Genomic DNA, 24,361 nt, shown 5'->3' with positions numbered 1-24,361 from the left:
CTAGATTATATGATGTCTCCCATACACTGCAAAGTGTAGGTCAGGACGGCACTCCGCGTATTCGGTTGTGGTGCAAGAGGACGGGCGAGATGCACGCCAAATAGCATAGAAAGGAATATCCCAGCACTCACGATATGCTTCGTTGCGGCAAATTTATTGAGTCATAAACACATGAACAGAACGCGTTTCGGCTTACAAAGCCTTTATCAACTGCTAAATGTACATGCTACAGACACTATTTATCTTAGTTGATAAATAAGTTAAATAGTGTCTGTAGCATGTACATTTAGCAGTTGATAAAGGCTTTGTAAGCCGAAACGCGTTCTGTTCATGTGTTTATGACTCAATAAATGAGATAGAAACTTACTATTATCTCCAGCAGCCTCTGCCTGTGGCTCTATAGCTCAGAAGTATCAACAGGATCATATAGGACATTATAGAGAAGCACTGACCTGTACTGATGGGAAAAAAGCACTTGGGGTGAGATAGAAACTTACTATTATCTTCAGCAAACTCTGTCTGTGGCTCTCCTCTATAACTCAGAAGTATCAACAGGATCATATAGGACATTATAAAGAAGCACTGACCTGGACTGATGGGAATAAAGCACTTGGGGTGAGATAAAAGTTTTCTAATATGCCCAGCAGCCTAGCAGCATTCTGTGCCTGTGTATCTCCTTTATAACTCGGAAGTATCGTGACATAGAAACTTACTATTATCTCCAGCAGCCTCTGTCGGTACTTGGGTCTCTCCTTTTAGCACGATCATATATTATATTACAGATCAATACTGACCTGTAACAATGGTAATAAAGCACTTGGGGTGCGATATAAACTTACTATTATCTCCAGCAGTCTCTGTCTGTGTCCTTGTGTTTCCTCTATCACACAGAAGCATCAGCAGGTTCACCCACACTAGTAACACCTGCATTGTTGCCAGCAACGATCACGGGTCTTACCTGCGGCTGTTCCCGTTTGGGTTCAGGTACCCACACCTAACTTTAGTTCAAAGTTCCGCCAAACTGAGAGACCCGAACGGGTCCACTCATCACTAGTCACAACCTTTCATGGTATTGTTGATTTTTTCTTCAACTATATATTGTTTATGAATCCTTTGGATATGTTGTCAGTTGTTGAGGTTCACCTACCCCCTCGCCCTCCCCAGCCGGAGGGCCAGTGACGTCCCAGCATGCATAGGTCAGTCTCTTCAGTGCCCAGACGGAATTTCCGTGAGCAGTTGATGTCACTGGCTCCCCTGCTGGGGTGGGTGAGGGGGTAGGCGGAATGGGAGGAGCATAATTAAGAGATGATAGAGCTCAGAGGGGCATTGGCAACGCCCACCAGAGCCTTTCAGGCTAAATTGGATAATTTTTCACAAAATGAGGACATTAAAAACGAAATCTATAACATATCCTGACCGAAGGGGCTGCAGCAGTAAGTGAGATTATATAACTGGATTCTGCAGGTAGATTTTACTTTAAATTGTGCTGATTGGTCGATTCTCATCTGCAACAGGCAGGAGACGCCGTTCACGGGACCTCCTTACTCTATGACTGCCTGTATGCCCCCTACAGCAATTATCCTCTTCTTCCGTATTGATCTTCGGTCAGATGGTCATAATGCGGAATATCATTGCTTAATGACCAGGAATGTTTAACCACAGCTAAAACGATTCACATGAGAAGATAAATGGGAGGATTTACACACGAGGATCTGTTCCGGCAAAAGAAGATGGAAATAATTCTGATGGAGAAAAAGTCAACATTGGACCCAACGATGTTACTTAAAGGGGTTTTCCCAGGAAATAAGTTACACCCTATCCGCAGGATAGCACCTAACTTGCTGATCGGTGGAGGTCTCAGTGATGAGACCCCCAAAGTTCACGAGAACGGGGGATCTGATGGGGTCCAATGTATGCCTGTCCATTCACTCATCGCTCTATCGCTATCGTCAGCTCCATAGAGATAAATGGGGCAGCACGGACATGCACAGCCATCTGCTCCGCTCTTCTCAGGTAGTGAGAAGGGATCTGATAGAGGTGCATCAGACCCCATCAGACCCCCTATTCTTGTGATCCCATACGCAAGTTAGGCCCTATTCTGTAGATAGGGTTTAACTTTTTTTGTAGGATAACCCCCTTAAAGGGGCTCCATCACCTTTATGTAACGTCTGCATTGTGGACATTATAACCTGTCCTGTTTCCCAGTGATCAGTTATTTCAAAAATTAAACATGCAAATGAACTTGTAGGTGCACACAAGCAGGTGAAGCTCCACCCCCAGTGCACCAAGAAGCTAATTTGCATAAACAGAAAATGGAAATCCCTTGTAAATAGTAAGAGCAGCTATGGAGAGCTGAAGAAGAGCAAATCGAGGACACTATTTTGTTGCTCTTCTCATGGTCACTAAGGACCCAACGACTAGACCCCCAATAATAATACACAAGACTACATTAAGTGTAAAACCCCTTTAAGGGTGGACCTACGAGAGGATCCTCAACCACATTACATCTTGCGTAGTCCTGTACAACCAACCATCAACTAGTTTCAACAGCAAAAAGTTTTGAGGTGTGATTACTGTCCCATTGGACCCTATAAAGTATCGGCTTCCAAAATTGTAATTTCCATTGGTGTTCTTTAGCAGATGATGTTTTGACACAATGACCTCATACAACATTTTATTTTTTGTAGCAATTTATGGAATCCAACCTAATGAGTCTAGTGATGCCGGGTGATTTTGAGTTGAGAAACCCTTTCCGCATATTTACCTGCCCTTGTTTTGGGCATCGTCTCCACTCCCAGATAATGGCCCCCATCACCACCAGGGATCACAAAGCCTTTTACATCCCAGCTGCTGGGAAGAATAAGCAAATATGTGATTATTTTGTATTGGGGGCATCTTCTCATCTTTTCGTTGTCCTCTCCGTCCTTGCCCAGTGATCCACCTATTTACTCTCCGCCGCAGTCATCATCTCCATCGCTATAGGGAGGCAGGTAAAAAGATCAGAAATGGATACTGGTAAGGAACGGAACAGAGTGGAGAAGTTGGCAACTCAGGAAAGAAGAGCGAGGAGATGAGACGCTTTCGTAATGCACAATGTACACAATCAACCTCGTCCATCTGCAAGAGATTACTCAAAAAGGAGAGACATTACAAGGAAGAGGGCAAAGGAGAATGGGACCAAACTCCTAAAGACAAGTCTCTAATCTCAGGAATCTAATGAGAGAACAAAAACAACATCCCCCAGTGAGAACTGCAGCAGAATGCAAAGCTCGGAGGGATCTCAGGTAGGGTGAAGGCTAGAAGTAAATGTAAGGAGATGTTCAGAGACCTTGTAGCAGCAATATATATAGTATAAAATATGTATTATAAGCCTAGTCTGAGGCACAGCCTCATTACATGCTTCACCAACTTCATTTGGATAGGGCCTAACTTGCTGATCAGAGGGGGTCTCAGGTCACACCCCTTATCAGCTCTCCAAGATGACCGGAGCAGTCAGTCACGCATGCGCTGGCTGCCCTGTTCATCTCTATGGAGATGGCCTGATGGAGGCGGTGCTCGGCAATCTCCATTAGCTCCATAGAGATAAGTGGGACAGCCCGTGCATGCTTGACCAGCAGCTCCACTCATCACAGGGAGCAGAAGAGAGTGTTAGGGGGTATATCGGACCCCAGTTCTTGTGACCTGTGGGGGTTTTATTGATAAGGAGAGTTAGCGGAGCTGAGAGTGTCATTGTGTTTTATATCCATCTCATCATCTCTACATGATGACCCTTGGGGGACAAGACAGGGACACGCTGACACTTGGGTGACAGGACAGGGACACGCTGACACTTGGGGGACAAGACAGGCACACTCTGCACTTGGGGGACAGGACAGGGACATGCTGACACTTGGGGGGACAGGACAGAGACACGCTGACACTTGGGGTACAGCACAGGGACACACTGACACTTGGCTGACAGGACAGGGACACGCTGACACTTGGGGGGACAAGACAGGGACACGCTGATACTTTGGGAACAGGACAGGGACAAGCTGACGCTTGGGGGACAGGAGAGGGACACACTGACACTTGGGGGACAGGACAGTGACAGGCTGACACTTGGGGGACAGGACAGGGACACGCTGACACCTGGGGGACAGGACAGGGACACGCTGACACTTCGCCGGACAGGACTGGGACACGCTGATACTTGGGGGACAGGACAGGTACACGCTGACACTTGGGGGACAGAACAGGGACACGCTGACACTTGGGGAACAAGACAGGGACACGCTGACACTTGGGGGACAGGACAGGGACACGCTGACACTTGGGGGACAGGACAGGGACATGCTGACACTTGAGGGACAGGACAGGGACACACTGACACTTGATGGACAGGACAGGGACATGCTGACACTTGGGGGACAGGACAGGAACACAATGACACTTGGGGGACAGGACAGGGACACGCTGACACTTGGGGGACAGGGACATGCTGACACTTGGGGGACAGGGACACGCTGAAACTTGGGGGACAGGACAGGAACATGATGACACTTGATGGACAGGACAGGGACACGTTGACACTTGGGGGACAGGACAGGGACACGCTGACACTTGGGAGACGGGACAGGGACACGCTGACACTTGGGGGACAGGGACACGCTGACACTTGGGGGGACAGGACAGGGACACGCTGACACTTGGGGGACAGGACAGGGACACGCTGACACATAGGGGACAGGACAGGGACACGCTGACACTTCGCCGGACAGGACTGGGACACGCTGATACTTGGGGGACAGGACAGGTACACGCTGACACTTGGGGGACAGAACAGGGACACGCTGACACTTGGGGAACAAGACAGGGACACGCTGACACTTGGGGGACAGGACAGGGACACGCTGACACTTGGGGGACAGGACAGGGACATGCTGACACTTGAGGGACAGGACAGGGACACACTGACACTTGATGGACAGGACAGGGATATGCTGACACTTGGGGGACAGGACAGGAACACAATGACACTTGGGGGACAGGACAGGGACACGCTGACACTTGGGGGACAGGGACATGCTGACACTTGGGGGACAGGGACACGCTGAAACTTGGGGGACAGGACAGGAACATGATGACACTTGGTGGACAGGACAGGGACACGTTGACACTTGGGGGACAGGACAGGGACACGCTGACACTTGGGAGACGGGACAGGGACACGCTGACACTTGGGGGACAGGGACACGCTGACACTTGGGGGGACAGGACAGGGACACGCTGACACTTGGGGGACAGGACAGGGACACGCTGACACATAGGGGACAGGACAGGGACACGCTGACACTTGGGGGACAGGGACACGCTGACACTTGGGGGGACAGAACATGGACACGCTGACACTTGGGGTACATAGACAATACACAATTGACATTTGCAGCTCGGGAACAATCTTTCCATCAGTGAAGCCTCTTCAGAGCGGGGACATAATTGAAAACTCTAATGTAGTTTTGCACCATTATCTCTCTGCTCCAGTTGCACAGATATCGCAGCTACTAATCTAAGACTTGTTCCTATTGATATTCTGCCCACATGAATGGGCAGACGAGGCAGGAGTGGAGGAAATTGACTGCGCTGTAGTTTTAGCACCACATTTGATGTGAAAATTCAGTTTCCCTGGTTCAAAGCCAGTGCCAGCTGTACAAAATTATGTTTATAGACAACAGGAATGGCTCGCCTGGAAAGAAGCCGCGCAGCACCGCGCCTCCCGCTCCCAGTATATCAACAATGTTTTTCGGAAGATTAAGGGGTATTGAATTTTTTTTTCTACTAGATCCATCAAAAAGTTATGTAGCATCCCACCATCTATCCCATATTCCAGCCTACAATTTTGTAGCAGTTTTTCCAGTTTTTTTCTACAATTATTGCAGAATAGCCATAAAATGCTGCAGTTTTGCTGTCTTTTGGGTAAATCAACAAAACACCAGTGAGGAAACACACCGGCTGCACACAAACATAATCCATCCATGGAAATTTATACATTGTAAATATATAATGTTCCCTAATACTTATCTTTTCCCATATAGTCTCATTTATCCCCCTTTTTTTCCAAAAACCGCACTATTTTCCGACTTTCGATATTCACTTCATAATAAAAGTGTATCATTTTTAAAATGATATTATCCACATTCCATCCATCTGCTTACTATTTTTATCCAGGACAGAAAGCATAAAATTCCTTCACTTCTCTTGAGACCCAGATACTAAGTTATATAATCCTATTCATTTCTATCTAATTTAAATTTAAATTTAATCTAAAACTTTTTTCAAAATTTCAAACTTTTTTAAATTTGATTTGTTTTCTACGAATAAGACTCGAACCTCAATGTGATTAATGCTCTAAATTTATAATTTAGTCTTTGACGTATTCCCAAATTTGGTTTTAGCACTAATCTACATATTCAAGAGGAAAACAGAGCTGAATTGGTGCATTCTGAAGCTTTAGCTCTGTGTTATTTACATAAGAATTGCCTGAATTTAGGATTAAGGTGGGAAGTCAAATCTTGCTTTGGATTTTTTCCAAAGAAAATCATAGTTTGCATTAAAACAATGGATAGGAAGCAGTCCTGGGATGAAAATCCAAAAATTTATTCCATTTTAACAATTTCCAATGACTCTGCAGAACTTTTTCTCTGAAGACTAAAGTATAGGATTTGGTGCATTTGAATGGGGATGAAAAAAGGTGAAAGCTTATCTGCTTTTTCCAAGATATTTCCATGGAGCTTGTTGAAAAAAGTACTATGAGTGTTGCCAAAAATGTGTAAAAATGTTGAAACAAAAATAAGACAAAAACATTTCATTATTCATGCGCAGTCTTTAGATTTGAGGTTTAGACTGGGGACCCTGGGAGCCATAATAATTCAATTATATAGAATTTTCAATTTACATTTTGTATAACACACAGAAAATTATGATGACCTATCTTCAGCAGAGGTCATCAATAAAAGATTGGTGGGGTCTGTCAACCAGGACCCTAAGGTTTGTGTGATGACTGTCCCAGGTGTTGAATCCCCATCTACTTTGTTACATTGATGCCATATTCTTAGGATAATGCTTTAAAATGTTGATTCTACAATTCTCCTTCAATGTAACTGAAAGTAAAAAAAATGCTAAACAAAAGTCAAAATTTTTGTGGATTACACAAAATTTGAATGTGAATATGAACATACTCATTGTTGATCCTAGTTGGGTCACAGGATGCCAGTTCAAAGCCTAACATAGTCAACGGTAAGTCAATATTGGGTTGGGATGGCAGCAGTCAGGCAGAATCCGAGGTTCTAGCTTAAGTCTGGGAAGAACACTATGGATGAAAGTTGGATCAAGGCAGGGTCATCACCAAGAAATACAGAACTTTAGAGCAGAAATAGTATTGTACAATAAATCTAGAGTCAGGAATATGCACAATGCATATGTTTAACAAACTCGGGTGTCTTCTTGGGGCAGGATCTTTTCTCATATTGGATGGGGACAGATTAGACTTGGGTGTCCTGGCCCTTTATATCTCAAGAGTTGATCCTCACCTTGAGTTGGTAGCTGGAGTTGCAACAAAGTAACAAGGAAGTGGGTTCCGACGACATACCCAAGAATTAAACAACCCTTTAACGAGTGACAACCAACAGTAGAACAAGCGAATCGGCGCTCAGTCACTCACATTTCTATGGTTCCCATCCATCTCTCGTATAGTTTCTATTATTGTTGGCTGCTGGGAATGAGAATTTATATACCATCATAAAATATGTCCTCAACAAAGTATCAGCCAGTTGACATTTGCAGTTCCATCTCTGGACGTGTTTACAATAGATCAGAAACAGATGTTTTTATACAGATGATCCATTGATCGATTATTGCCCTGGGTCAATAGTGCGGAGATATAGAGAACTATTGACACATAGGGGCACATTTACTTCCCCGTCCCATTGACGCCGCCGATCCGGAATGTACGACGATTCACTAAAATTGGGCGTCGTTCACCATCTTCTTCCCGGTGTATGTGAGTGCTGATCTTGAAAGTTAAATTATGCGGTTTGTCCGAAACAGTCAGATTGTCCGACGGCGACGCCCTCGATTTGTGTCACATGAAAGCCGGCACTGATGCGCTACAATCCGATCGCGTGCGCCAAAAACCCCTGTGCAATTCCGTGCAAATCAGAAAGTCGGGAAACCGTACGGAAATACATCCAATGGACCCTTAGTAAATGTGCCCCATAGTATTGGTCAATGCAGGGGTAAATGGGGTACTACGACCACCCACGAGACCTCTATTTCATCTGAATGTCTTCTCTCGTCCACCCAGTCCTGTCCAGGGCAAGTATCCACTTTAAACATAAGTGTTGAGGATATTGAGTTGGAGTGGTCCCTGCTGTGAAATCCATCTTACGTAATCCAACCTGTCTTATAAATTTCCACATATTTTCACATTTTTTACTACCCTCCAGTATTTTCTGCTTGGATTAGCCGCTCACTTAGCCAGTAATTTGCAGTAAGATAGTTATATTATCCACCTGACTGAGCAGCCTCTAAATACGAGGAAGATTTGTGAGGCCAATCTCTGCACATCCAATAGGGAAGCCTCGTATTCTACTCCCTGTAGAGCGAGAACTGGCACCGAGGGTCTCATCCGCTGGTCGTAGAGATACATTACATCTGCTGGGCTCATCAATTACATCGGAGGCTCATCTGTATTCATCACAGTACAGACCATACGTAGAGAGTCCTTGTTACAGGATATCGACAACTATATTTATAGTAGTCAGAGCTAAAATCTCCCAGACTCCCTGCTGATTCAGTGTCTGTCTAGTGGTTTCCTATATATTACCAACACAAGCGCTTTACATAAAACTCTACATACAAAGTGTTGTCAAACGCTCCCGTCACTCCCTGCTGATGCAGGGTCTGCACAATACTTGTAAGTCGGTATAGCCAGAATTAAGACTTCTTCCTCCTGTTTTCTTAAATATCTCAAGACTGAGACAACTGACAAATGTTGTCAGCCATCACAGGTTTAACCCAGAACATTATTAGTTAACCTTAACCCCTTCAGGACTGCTCCATGCAAACATACAGCAGCTTTTACTGTGACAGATTGCAGAAAAGACGTAAATTTGCGTCATGACAGTGGCCAACTTCAAACGGCTATAACGCCTGAACCCTGGCACCTAGAAACACACATCTGGTGTCAAATTAAACAGGAGAATCTCTTTAATTTTATATATGGATTGTGTCTGGATGCTTTACATAACCGAGAATATCCATTCTTAAATTTGTACTAAAAAAAGTAGATAGTTATGTACAGCTTTCTATTGCCGATTGTAACTTTAAGAGTGGATATCTCCTGCTTAATATGACACCATAAATATGTTTCTAGGTGCTACGGTTCAGGAGATATAGGCATATGAAATGTGTCCCCCTCCAGAATGTCAGCAGAAGGCAGAATCTAGAAGTCACTGCAGGAAACACTGTCAACTTTTCATTATTGCAGAAGTACATGCACCCTCTGCAGCTGTAGCTGAACCTGGGGAAAGATGATGGAATAATCTTGTACATATTTATAACATAACTTGGTAAAAGTTACTACTTTAAAAAAAAAAACAAACACTTTAATTGGAAAAACGACAAAAAATCTTATTTGTTTCCTAATTGTAGTGTCAATTATTGGCACATTTTAAAGGGAACCTGTCACCAGGAGAGCCATTTTAGCACTCCCCCAGTCCCCACAGAGCATAGTACATGCACTGCCAAAGTGTTTTTGTATAAAAAATAGGTTTTACAGAAAAAAAGATATGTTATATTGTACCTTTCATTAGCATCTGCTGTGTGACTAGGCAGTTGCCAAATGGGAGGGGCTGGAAAGGAGCAGTCCCCCCCCCACCCTTGGGAAACATGTGACCTTTTTAAATATATGAATAACTCCCAACACTCGGGATTGGCTGTAGAGGAGCAGGGGGCGTCACTAAGCCCACTGATCAGTGCTTTCATATATTTGAAAAGGTTACATGGAGAAGCTGTTTCCCAAGGGTGGGGGGGGGGGCGCTCCTTTCCAGCCCCTCCCAATAGGCAACTGCCTAGTCACACAGCAGATGCTAATGAAAGGTACAATATAACATATCTTTTTTTCTGTAAAACCTATTTTTTATACAAAAACACTTTGGCAGTGCATGTACTATGCTCTGTGGGGACTGGGGGAGTGCTAAAAATGGGTCTCCTGGTGACAGGTTCCCTTTAAATATGTAATAATTAAAACTATGGCATCAAGATAAAGTCTCACATGTTTTGCAAAAAAACAAAGTATAAACACCAGCTCTCTATAACCATTGGTCTGAGCCCTAATCTCCCCGCACCCTCTGCTGATTCATTGGGGCTCATTCACTAAGGGTCTGCAGAGAGTATTTTGGTCAGGTTTTCCGACGATTTCCATTTTGCGCCGCATTTAACAGGGGGTTCTGGCGCACGCCATCGGATTTTGGTGCATCGCCGCTGGCTTGCACGTGACACAAATTGGAGGGCGGGCCGTTGGACAACCCAACGGATTCGGACTATGCGCGGGATTTAACATTTCGAATTGTGTCGCAAGAGACGCACGTACAAGCACCGGAAGAAGAAGGTGAACTTCGGCGGACCTGAGCGGGGAAGTGATGGATGCAGGATCTCGGGCGCACGATCTTAGTTAAACCGATTTGGACTTCATCCTCGTCGGACCGTCCGAATCGGGGGTCGCGACAGGACCGGGTAAGTAAATTTGCCCCTTTGTCTGCACAATGCTTTTTTTGGTGGTGTAATCATCCCCTCTGGATATATTTGAGACTGTCAGTTCTAGTTTCTTCAAGGGTTTGGTAGCCGGTGCTGATCCAATCCCACAAAACAGAACTGTATTAGATACAAACATGCAAATGCATTTTGTCACCTGTGCATTTCAGAAGGACCTTCCCCCAGTCATTGCCTCCCAGTATGTGGCCGCTCTGTGGGTGATGTCATCACTCCAGCCGATACTCGTCCAGTGGATTCCTAAACCATTTTGACACTTCTGGGATCCACTAGGTAACTAGAGACAGATGGATACACTGGGAATCTTTTTAGGAGCTTTTCCAGAGGGTTCTGATGTGATATAAAGAGAGACTAACTTTTTATCTGTGATTAAGGGCCCAAGAGACTCGAAACGCGTCTGACTTCCTTGACTCTATAATAAGTTGGTCGTATTCCATATCATTATGAATAGGGAATAAAGCACCTTCTTTCTGTGGACCTGATGGTATCATCTTCTCTTCTGGACTAACATTTTAATGTGTGATGTTAATAAGTCTGGGGTCACCTGATCCTATATAATTAGAGCTTCTACCCCCCCCCCCTCCCCCAGCCCTGGTCAGACCCCTTGATACCATGTACAATATTCTCCCATCTACATTCAGTCTTGGCTAACGCTCCTCTTCCCTGTTCTATAGGAAACTTTTTGTTCTTCATATCACCCGGGGGTCAGAGCCCCACAGTGGTCAGTCCGTGGCTGAGGAGCAACAACCCGAACTGCAGAGTGGAGGTGGCCGTCTACATACAGAGAAATGGGAAATATTCTCTACGGCTGCACCCGGACAACGCCGTGATTTACTCCATGGAATCACCTAGGACACCGGAGAAAGGCCGGTGAGTTACTTTATGACAATTGAATTGTTACAATCACATGACAGTTTGTATCAGATGGTGGGTAGGTTGATTGACCAATCAGGCATGGTGTAGATAAACCTATAGGGTATCAGTGGTCTACTCATGGTGAAGGAGTATTCTATACCCACATCCCACCATCCTCTAGACTCCTCAATGAGGCCATCATCATCCAACATGGCGGCTGTAACACTGATTCCTGGATTTTTGATTTGATACAATCTTCTCACACTTGAAACTTTTTCTAATTGTTCAGTCCATGGAATAGATTATTTGGATGGATCCGTGAAGCAGTAATGCAATTGATGTGAAAATTATCTATTTCAGTAACATCATGAACCGAATTATGAAAGGGGGGGCTGCTAAAGCTTTTCTGTCTACAATCTGGTCTGATGCTGGGATTTCCTGCTGTGAGAGGGGAAGCAAAATTTTCAGCTATGTTGTTTATGATCAGGTCTATTGCTGAGGTTTCATTGTAGGAGAGAGATTATTCTGCTATGGCTGCTCTGTGAACATTCTGACCCTATACTGAATGATGCTGTGACTTCCCGCTGTGAGAGGGGTTAGAGAGCTATAGCTTTTTTATTTACAGAACAGTCTGATATAAATAAAATATATTTTACACCCAGAAAATGTGGTTATATTTGCCAGACTGCTTGAACAGCTTTAGCTTGTATGATGCTGGGATTTCCTGCTGTGAGAGGGGAAGAGAGAGCTGTAGCTTTTTTCTTTAAGAATATTTTAATAACAGAAAATTAAATTGCGTGGTGGGTTTTATATTTATCAACCTACGTTAATTGGTTGCATTTGTCAGAGATGATAAAATAACTTAAGCTCCAGGGGTTCTGGGATTTATTGCTGCGAGAGGGGTAGAGAGAACGCTTCTATTTACAAAATATTCAGATCCAAACGAAAACTTTTTCACACCCGGGTTATGATATCTATGGGACATCTTGGGTTCTATTTGCTAGACATTATAAAGCAGCTGCAGGCTCCCTCGCTCTTAGTCCTTGGTAAGTTTACGATGCAGTAAGAGGATTCTGGCTGAATTATGATGTAATCAACATATTTATTTAGTTCTGCTCTAACTGTTAGTTTAGTGCGCGCCATCATTTTTAATGTAAAATCCAGTAAAATATATAATCTCCTGAGTTATTATCACAAAGGTAGCAGATTTACCGCTCGGAAATAAGCAGCTGGCAATAAGTTTGGCGCAGGCCTCCCGAGAAATCATAAAGAAGGAATTCTGACATAGAATACAGAATGGAAATGTATCCAGATCTCTCTCTGATGACAGAGGAAGCAACAATAAGAGTTATATCCTCCCGTATATCTAGGAATAGTGCATCCCATACAGTGGCGTAACTAGGAGAGGCAGGGCCCCATAGTGGACTTCTGAATGGGGCCCCATTTACCCCTTAAAAATAAACATACACTATATATATGCACATACATAACCATATGCACCATATACACAGACACACAACATATACACATCACATATAGCATATTCACATGTAATACCCCAGTTATCCTGGGCCCCCTGACACTGTGGGTCCCATAGCAGCTGCTATGGCTGCTACCCCTGTAGTTACGCCCCTGATCCCATATACACAAAGATCTCTCTATTTATCTCTATGTGCCTTGGGTACGGAATGTATCCAGACCCCTTCAAATTTTTCACTCTTTGTTTCGAATTGGTAAGATCAAAAAAAAAGTTCATTTTTCTTTGCCCATTAATGTGCCCTCTGCCCCCCATCTTGACAAAAAAAAAACAGAAATGTGGATATTTTTGCTGATTTATTAAACAAGAAAAACTGAAATATAAAAAAAATTCTAGAAAAAGGCCGAGAAAGGCCGTACAGTCCTCATTGCTCAAAAGTCACAAAATACTGACATCTCCCCCGGCTCCTTACACCAAAGTATGAAAAAGTTATTAGCGTCAGAAGATGGCGAAATGAAGAATTTCCTTTTGTAACGGAGGTTTTAATTTTCGGAAATGTTTGAAAACATTATAAAACCTTCAAACTCTTTCGCATATCTATCTATCTATCTATCTATCTATCTATCTATCTATCTATCTATCTCCTATCTCTCATATCTATCTATCTATCTATCTATCTCCTATCTATCTATCTATCTATCTCCTATCTATCTATCTATCTATCTATCTATCTATCTATCTATCTATCTATCTCATATCTATCTATCTATCTATCTCCTATCTCTCATATCTATCTATCTATCTATCTCCTATCTATCTCCTATCTATCTATCTATCTATCTATCTATCTACCTATCTATCTCCTATCTATCTATCTATCTCCTATCTATCTATCTATCTCATATCTATCTATCTATCTCATATCTATCTATCTATCTATCTATCTCATATCTATCTCCTATCTATCTATCTATCTATCTCCTATCTATCTATCTATCTATCTATCTATCTCCTATCTATCTATCTATCTATCTATCTCATATCTATCTATCTATCTATCTATCTCATATCTATCTATCTATCTATCTCATATCTATCTCATATCTATCTATCTATCTCCTATCTATCTATCTATCTCATATCTATCTCCTATCTATCTATCTATCTATCTATCTATCTATCTATCTCCTATCTATCTATCTATCTCCTATCTATCTATCTCCTATCTATCTATCTATCTATCTATCTATCTATCTATCTATCTATCTATCTATCTCCTATCTATCTATCTATCTCATATCTATCTCCTATCTATCTATCTCCTATCTATCTATCTCCTATCTATCTATCTCCTATCTATCTCCTATCTATCTATCTATCTATCTATCTCCTATCTATCTATCTCCTATCTATCTATCTATCTCCTATCTATCTATCTCCTATCTATCTATCTATCTCCTATCTATCTATCTCCTATCTATCTATCTATCTATCTCATATCTATCTATCTCATATCTATCTATCTAATATCTATCTATCTATCTATCTCATATCTATCTCATATCTATCTATCTATCTCATATCTATCTATCTATCTATCTATCTATCTCATATCTGTCTATCTATCTCCTATCTGTCTATCTCACATCTATCGCATTAATGATCAATCTTCTTTTGGTGAAAGCAAGAAAAATGTTATTTATGTGAGTTTTTTCTGTGTGTTCTGTTACTATGTTATCAGATAAATGTATCACCTCGTCTCCAGTTCGGTTCCTGCAGCGCAGGTTTTCTTTGTCCTGGGTGCAAAGTAGTCGCCTCCGTCTGTAGAAATTGCTAATTTTGCTAATTTGTGACCTGGAGGAGAGGGAGATGATCTCAGTGGGATCTGAAAATGGAATTGATAATATGACATCTCTGCGCAGAGTATTTAAGAGTTCACATCACTTACTATTGACAGAAGTTTAATTAGAAAAGATAATGGGATTTCGGAGAGTTTCCCCTTATTTTTATATCCATTTTCTGTTTTATGGACCTGTCAGGGGAAATTACTTTTTGCTTAATTTAAAAGGCCTCAATATTTGCTTATCCCTCAAAAACACCGCCAGATAAATGAGCGATAGTGTAAATGCCGCTATAATAGTACCAAAGCAAATGACATCTCCCTGACTAATGGCCGAGGAACAACATCCACACACAGAGACCCCCAGATACAGAGACCATCACTTACATCTCCTCTCCACACACTATTATAGTAGTTATATTCCTGTACATAGGGGGCAGTATTATAGTAGTTATATTCCTGTACATAGGGGGCAGTATTATAGTAGTTATATTCCTGTACATAGGGGGCAGTATTATAGTAGTTATATTCTTGTACATAGGGGGCAGTATTATAGTAGTTATATTCCTGTACATAGGGGGCAGTATTATAGTAGTTATATTCTTGTACATAGGGGGCAGTATTATAGTAGTTATATTCCTGTACATAGGGGGCAGTATTATAGTAGTTATATTCTTGTACATAGGGGGCAGTATTATAGTAGTCATATTCTTGTACATAGGGGGCAGTATTATAGTAGTTATATTCTTGTACATAGGGGGCAGTGTTATAGTAGTTATATTCCTGTACATAGGGGCAGTATTATAGTAGTTATATTCCTGTACATAGGGGGCAGTATTATAGTAGTTATATTCCTGTACATAGGGGGCAGTATTATAGTAGTTATATTCTTGTACATAGGGGGCAGTATTATAGTAGTTATATTCCTGTACATAGGGGGCAGTATTATAGTAGTTATATTCCTGTACATAGGGGGCAGTATTATAGTAGTTATATTCTTGTACATAGGGAGCAGTATTATAGTAGTTATATTCTTGTACATAGGGGGCAGTATTATAGTAGTTATATTCTTGTACATAGGGGGCAGTATTATAGTAGTTATATTCCTGTACATAGGGGGCAGTATTATAGTAGTTATATTCCTGTACATAGGGGGCAGTATTATAGTAGTTATATTCCTGTACATAGGGGGCAGTATTATAGTAGTTATATTCCTGTACATAGGGGGCAGTATTATAGTAGTTATATTCCTGTACATAGGAGGCAGTATTATAGTAGTTATATTCTTGTACATAGGGGGCAGTATTATAGTAGTTATATTCCTGTACATAGGGGGCAGTATTATAGTAGTTATATTCTTGTACATAGGGGGCAGTATTATAGTAGTTATATTCCTGTACATAGGGGGCAGTATTATAGTAGTTATATTCTTGTACATAGGGGACAGTATTATAGTAGTTATATTCCTGTACATAGGAGGCAGTATTATAGTAGTTATATTCCTGTACATAGGGGGCAGTATTATAGTAGTTATATTCCTGTACATAGGGGGCAGTATTATAGTAGTTATATTCCTGTACATAGGGGGCAGTATTATAGTAGTTATAGTCTTGTACACGGGGGGCAGTATTATAGTAGTTATATTCTTGTACATAGGGGGCAGTATTATAGTAGTTATATTCTTGTACATAGGGGCAGTATTATAGTAGTTATATTCTTGTACATAGGGGCAGTATTATAGTAGTTATATTCCTGTACATAGGGGGCAGTATTATAGTAGTTATATTCTTGTACATAGGGGGCAGTATTATAGTAGTTATATTCCTGTACATAGGGGGCAGTATTATAGTAGTTATATTCTTGTACATAGGGGCAGTATTATAGTAGTTATATTCCTGTACATAGGGGGCAGTATTATAGTAGTTATATTCCTGTACATAGGGGGCAGTATTATAGTAGTTATATTCCTGTACATAGGGGGCAGTATTATAGTAGTTATAGTCTTGTACACGGGGGGCAGTATTATAGTAGTTATATTCTTGTACATAGGGGGCAGTATTATAGTAGTTATATTCTTGTACATAGGGGGCAGTATTATAGTAGTTATATTCTTGTACATAGGGGCAGTATTATAGTAGTTATATTCTTGTACATAGGGGCAGTATTATAGTAGTTATATTCCTGTACATAGGGGGCAGTATTATAGTAGTTATATTCTTGTACATAGGGGGCAGTATTATAGTAGTTATATTCCTGTACATAGGGGGCAGTATTATAGTAGTTATATTCTTGTACATAGGGGCAGTATTATAGTAGTTATATTCCTGTACATAGGGGGCAGTATTATAGTAGTTATATTCCTGTACATAGGGGGCAGTATTATAGTAGTTATATTCCTGTACATAGGGGGCAGTATTATAGTAGTTATAGTCTTGTACACGGGGGGCAGTATTATAGTAGTTATATTCTTGTACATAGGGGGCAGTATTATAGTAGTTATATTCTTGTACATAGGGGCAGTATTATAGTAGTTATATTCTTGTACATAGGGGCAGTATTATAGTAGTTATATTCCTGTACATAGGGGGCAGTATTATAGTAGTTATATTCTTGTACATAGGGGGCAGTATTATAATAGTTATATTCTTGTACATAGGGGGCAGTATTATAGTAGTTATATTCCTGTACATAGGGGGCAGTATTATAGTAGTTATATTCCTGTACATAAGGGGCAGTATTATAGTAGTTATATTCTTGTACATAGGGGGCAGTATTATAACAGTTATATTCTTGTACATAGGGGGCAGTACTATAGTAGTTATATTCCTGTACATAGGGGGCAGTATTATAGTAGTTATATTCCTGTACATAGGGGGCAGTATTATAGTAGTTATATTCCTGTACATAGGGGGCAGTATTATAGTAGTTATATTCCTGTACATAAGGGGCAGTATTATAGTAGTTATATTCTTGTACATAGGGGGCAGTATTATAATAGTTATATTCTTGTACATAGGGGGCAGTATTATATTAGTTATATTCCTGTACATAGGGGGCAGTATTATAGTAGTTATATTCTTGTACATAGGAGGCAGTATTATAGTAGTTATATTCTTGTACATAGGGGGCAGTATTATAGTAGTTATATTCCTGTACATAGGGGGCAGTATTATAGTAGTTATATTCCTGTACATAGGGGGCAGTATTATAGTAGTTATATTCTTGTACATAGGGGGCAGTATTATAGTAGCTATATTCCTGTACATAGGGGGGAGTATTATAGTAGTTATATTCTTGTACATAGGGGGCAGTATTATAGTAGTTATATTCCTGTACATAGGGGGCAGTATTATAGTAGTTATATTCCTGTACATAGGGGGGAGTATTATAGTAGTTATATTCCTGTACATAGGGGGGAGTATTATAGTAGTTATATTCTTGTACATAGGGGGCAGTATTATAGTAGTTATATTCCTGTACATAGGGGGCAGTATTATAGTAGTTATATTCCTGTACATAGGGGGCAGTATTATAGTAGTTATATTCTTGTACATAGGGGGCAGTATTATAGTAGTTATATTCTTGTACATAGGGGGCAGTATTATAGTAGTTATATTCTTGTACATAGGGGGCAGTATTATAGTAGTTATATTCCTGTACATAGGGGCAGTATTATAGTAGTTATATTCTTGTACATAGGGGGCAGTATTATAGTAGTTATATTCCTGTACATAGGGGGCAGTATTATAGTAGTTATATTCCTGTACATAGGGGACAGTATTATAGTAGTTATATTCTTGTACATAGGGGGCAGTATTATAGTAGTTATATTCTTGTACATATGGGGCAGTATTATAGTAGTTATATTCCTGTACATAGGGAGCAGTATTATAGTAGTTATATTCTTATACATAGGGGGCAGTATTATAGTAGTTATATTCTTATACATAGGGGGCAGTATTATAGTAGTTATTTTCTTGTACATAGGGGCAGTATTATAGTAGTTATATTCTTGTACATAGGGGGCAGTATTATAGTAGTCATATTCTTGTACGTAGGGGGCAGTATTATAGTAGTTATATTCTTGTACATAGGGGTAAGTATTATAGTAGCTATATTCCTGTACATAAGGTCAGTATTATAGTAGTTATATTCTTGTACATAAGGGGCAGTATTATAGTAGTTATATTCTTGTACATAGGGGGCAGTATTATACTAGTTATATTCCTGTACATAGGGGGCAGTATTATAGTACTTATATTCTTGTACATAGGGGGCAGTATTATACTAGTTATATTCCTGTACAAAGGGGGCAGTATTATAGTAGTTATATTCCTGTACATAGGGAGCAGTATTATAGTAGTTATATTCTTGTACATAGGGGGCAGTATTATAGTAGTTATATTCCTGTACATAGGGGGCAGTATTATAGTAGTTATATTCTTGTACATAGGGGGCAGTATTATAGTAGTTATATTCTTGTACATAGGGAGCAGTATTATAGTAGTTATATTCCTGTACATAGGGGGCAGTATTATAGTAGTTATATTCTTGTACATAGGGGGCAGTATTATAGTAGTTATATTCTTGTACATAGGGGGCAGTATTATAGTAGTTATATTCTTGTACATAGGGGGCAGGATTATAGTAGTTATATTCTTGTACATAGGGGGAAGTATTATAGTAGTTATATTCCTGTACATAGGAGGCAGGATTATAGTAGTTATATTCTTGTACAAAGGGGGCAGTATTATAGTAGTTATATTCTTGTACATAGGGGGCAGTAGTATAGTAGTTATATTCTTGTACATAGGGGGCAGTATTATAGTAGTTATATTCTTGTACATAGGGGGCAGTATTATAGTAGTTATATTCTTGTACATAGGGGGCAGTAGTATAGTAGTTATATTCTTGTACATAGGGGGCAGTATTATAGTAGTTATATTCTTGTACATAGGGGGCAGTATTATAGTAGTTATATTCCTGTACATAGGGGGCAGTATTATAGTAGTTATATTCCTGTACATAGGGGGCAGTATTATGGTAGTTATATTCCTGTACATAGGGGGCAGTATTATAGTAGTTATATTCTTGTACATAGGGGGCAGTATTATAGTAGTTATATTCTTGTACATAGGGGGCAGTATTATAGTAGTTATATTCCTGTACATAGGGGGCAGTATTATGGTAGTTATATTCCTGTACATAGGGGGCAGTATTATAGTAGTTATATTCTTGTACATAGGGGGCAGTATTATAGTAGTTATATTCCTGTACATAGGGGGCAATTTTTATTAGTAAAAAACAAACAAAATACATTTTACATTCTTATCAGAATTTACAAGAAATCATAATTCCATTTATAATAACTTAAATGTCCATCACTGGTTTAAGGGGAAAAAAGTCAGAAAAAAACAAAATAACATGATCAATCAGTATAGACATATGTTCCTCCAAAACTTTCTATTCCCATCACTTTTCCCAATCTCTATGGATCGGATCCACCTGAGCTCAGACATAATAAGTGTGACTGCGGTCATGTGCTAGAAGGTCTCGCTGTGGATGGAGACTCGGGTCCTGTTGTGCCAGTGGTAATACTTTATGGTGGTGATAATGAGGTACATGGTCCCCCGGTCAATGTCCGTTATGTGTGATGTTAACCCATAGATGATCTCAGGGTATCTGAGAGACTGTAGACGTGGTATATTCAGCCTGCGGGACACCTCCTGCCATATCCGCCTCCCTCCCTGGCACTCGGTGGTAAAGTGCTCCATAGTCTCCTCCTGCTGACATCCTAAGGGACACATACGGTCAGAGAGACTCAGGAATTTTAAATTTCCTCTGACAAAAAGCTTCCCATGCAGAGACAACCAGGCAATATCAAAGAATTTGGCTGGAAGTCTTGGTCCATTAAGGAACCTCAGACTCTCCTGCAGGGTGGCCGTTGTGCAGTCCCTCAGAGCTGGCTGTAATGAATAAAAGGTCCTACAGACACTGGTATAGAGGTCCTTCCTGGTCCTACTCTCCAATAATGTCTTGTCTAGCCTCCACTTTTTCATGCACCTGAGACCATACTGCAGATACTGGGGGAGGAAGCCAGGAGTCCATCGGCCCCTCTTGAGACTGCCGCCTCGCACCCAAGACTCTGCAAAAGGCAATATCCAGTCCCTGACACTACTTACCCACAGGAGACCATTGTTTGAGTCCAGGAAACCAAAATTAACTTTCAGAAACATGGAGTCAAAGAAAACCCTTGGATTTAACATATCCAGCCCACCCTCTCTCCTCTGCAGGTAGGTGATCCCTCTTTTTACTGGGTTCAACCTGTTCCCCCATAAAAGCTGGAAGAACAGGCTAAAGAGCCTAGCGGAGAGAGATTCTGGCAAAGGAAAGACGACAGAGACGTAGAGGAAGACAGGGACCAGGTAAGTCTTCATCAGAGTAACCCTTTCTCTATAGGTCAGCCTCCAGTTCTTCCACCGCTGAACCTTTGCATTTCCAGTTTCCAACTTCTCTTCCCAATTTAGCTTGGCATTATCTTCCCTCCCGAATTTCACCCCAAGGATTTTAATATGGGTGGAGGCCTTGGCGAATTGTGGCAGATCAAAGCCAGGAGCAGTATCCAATGTCCAGAAAGCTTGACTCTTCTCAAGGTTGACCAGAGACCCGGAGGCCTCTGAGTAACTTCTGATGGCTGCAGACAACATCTCCACCTCATGAGGCTCAGATATCACCACAGTCACATCATCCGCGTAGGCGACTACCTTCAAAGGCAAGCAATGGGGGACCGGCACCCCCTGAAAATCGCACCGCTGCAGTGATCGCAGAAACAAGTCTATGGCAAACACATACAGCAGTGGACTCAGGGGGCAACCCTGTCGCACCCCTGCCTCTACTTCAAAAGTGTCCCCCTGCCAACCATTGATCAGAGGAAAGCTCTTCGCCTCTCTATACAAAGTTCTCAGCCAATCTATAAATTCTCCCGGAATACCGTACTTTGATAAAGTGGCCCATAGATAATCATGATCAACCCTGTCAAAGGCTTTAGCCTGGTCCAGACCTACAACATATCTCCCACACCTCAGGGCTTTACATCTCTCAAACATCTCCCTTATCGAGATGACTGCTCCAGAGATGTTCCGCCCTTTTACTGTGCCGTACTGAGAGCCTGCCAACAGTGCCGGGGACAAACAGACTAACCTAGAAAACAGAATCTTTGCCAGAATCTTCCTGTCGACATTCAAGAGGGCGATCGGCCTCCAGTTCTTGATGTCACTCGGCTCTTTCCCTTTGGACAGCAGAATAAGGGAGGACACTCTCATGGATGGAGGCATCAGGTGATTCTCTAGACAGTTAGTAAACACATCCACAAGGATCGGGGCTAAGAGGTCTCTAAATTTCTTATAAAATTCACATGTTATACCATCAGGACCTGGTGCCTTCTTCAGACCTAACTTATCAATGGCCTCTTTAACCTCCTCCTCTGTTATTCCTGCTGTCAAAGGAGAAAAATCCAAATCTTTAGTGTCAGGACCTGGAGTTGCCTCCAAGAATTGAGCCATTTTCTCTTTATCCAAAACCTTCTTCTGAAATAACTCAGCATAGTACGATCTCACCACCCCCAGGATACCCTCCCGAGATTCCTGTAAAACTCCCTGGGAGTCAGTGAGACCTGTGATCGTTTTCTTGGCCACACGTTCCCGGCAATTTTCATAGGGATCGGGAACTCCCAGTTTTCCGTAATCTCTTTCTATTACCGGGGTCGTGTAGCGGCTGTACTGATACTGCTTTATTTCAGACTTTAGTCGGTCAATTTTATGTTTGTCCCCCCCTCCCACCGAATAGAGTGACTCCAATTCTTTCCGCAGCTTGAGATACTGGCTGTACTTACTCTTACCCTTCTTCACTGACAGTCTCTTTAAGAGGGACCTGATCTCCTCCTTGACGTTCTCCCACCAGTCAGATATGTTTTCATAGAAGTCTTGTCTCTGGAGCTGGTCCTGAAAAAGGGAGTGGATGCAATTCTGGGCACAGACATCATCCAGGATGCTGGAATTGAGCCTCCATAACCCCCGACCAATATCAGAGCAGTTAGAGACTCCCATGGAAAACAATAAGGCCAGATGATCAGAATATGGGACGACTCTCTCGCTCATCCCACTTACATTCTCTGAGGGACTGACAAACGCCATATCGATCCTGCTATGTCTGTCAGCACAGGAGTACGTGTACTTAGGTGTCCTACCACCCAGGGTGAATACATCACGTAGGTCGGCCTGTGATATTATGCTCTTTAGAACTTTGGTGTCTCTGACCACTGCTCTGCCCGAGGACCTGTCACCTGATGTCATGGTAACATTAAAGTCGCCCGCCATTATCACAGGGATTGAGGTAAAAAGATATTGTTTTACCTCATTGAACAACTGGATTCTCTCTGTCACTGTCTGTGGGCCATAGATGTTGATCAGCCGGAGCCGCCTACCATGGATGGTCACCTCTAGCACCAGGCACCTCCCCATAGCGACCTCCGTCAGCCTGTGCACCGTCACGTCTGTGGTGTTAAACAGTATGGCGACCCCGGCGTACGGCTCCACAGCCAGTGACCAGTAAGAAGGACCAGACCGCCACTCACGCTCAGCCTCACGGAGATGCCCTAAGGTGGTCAAACGGGTCTCCTGCAGGAAGATGACATCAGTGTCCAGATATCTCAGGTGGTCATACACGGCGTGTCTGGTCCTTCTTACTTTTATGCTGTTGACGTTGCTGGAAGCAACTTTTAGAGAGAACCCAGCCATTACAACGAGAAAAAGCAGAGCAGCGACCCCCATCATCATGTGTCAGAGTCAATGTCCCCCTGTCTTCCACCTGTCTCCATGTCTGACTCTACAGCGGTATCTTCAGGAGGGGGCTTCTTTTTAGTTGGGGGGTCCCCTATGTCCACCTCACACTCATTATCAATGCGCTGTAACTCGCGCTCATAATCCCCATCTGACTCTGACAGAGCATCAAACCGGTTGGCAAGGACCATGACCCCGGTATCACCACTGGCTTTCCTCATTGTTTTCGGGCCTAAATTGCACTCTTCCTCAGGCTTACGGGAAGATTTATCTTTTTTCTTTCTTTTTTTCTTCTTTACCTCCTCATAATCTCCGGGTGCTACGGAGGTGGTTGCCTGAGACTGCTCCTGTGCGACAACCTCCATACTCCCCTGAGTGCTCCCTGACCGCTGAGGTTCTTGAGCAGTTTTACCTGAGCCCTGCTGTACTTCCCGCCTAGTCAGAATTTGCCCTGACAGCATGGCCTCCTCCTCTAAGGCATCTGCCTCCTGGACCATCTCATCATCTGAGAAGTCTCTAGCAATGTTATGCCAGGCCTCCGGG

At 42.1% G+C, this 24,361-nt stretch overlaps 1 protein-coding gene across 1 annotated transcript in view; it reads left to right on the top strand.

Moving 5' to 3' along the window:
- Nucleotides 1-24,361, top strand: part of ALK (ALK receptor tyrosine kinase) — a 566,624-nt gene that overhangs the window by 294,808 nt on the left and 247,455 nt on the right. Inside the window, exon 4 of the mRNA XM_072139971.1 lies at nt 11,484-11,679. Coding sequence (XP_071996072.1) covers nt 11,484-11,679 — 196 coding nt within the window. The remainder of the gene's footprint in view (nt 1-11,483; nt 11,680-24,361) is intronic.

The sequence above is a fragment of the Engystomops pustulosus genome, chromosome 3 (assembly GCF_040894005.1).
Source record: "Engystomops pustulosus chromosome 3, aEngPut4.maternal, whole genome shotgun sequence".
Classification (NCBI taxonomy): domain Eukaryota; kingdom Metazoa; phylum Chordata; class Amphibia; order Anura; family Leptodactylidae; genus Engystomops; species Engystomops pustulosus.
This window is presented reverse-complemented; position numbering and strand designations above follow the sequence as displayed.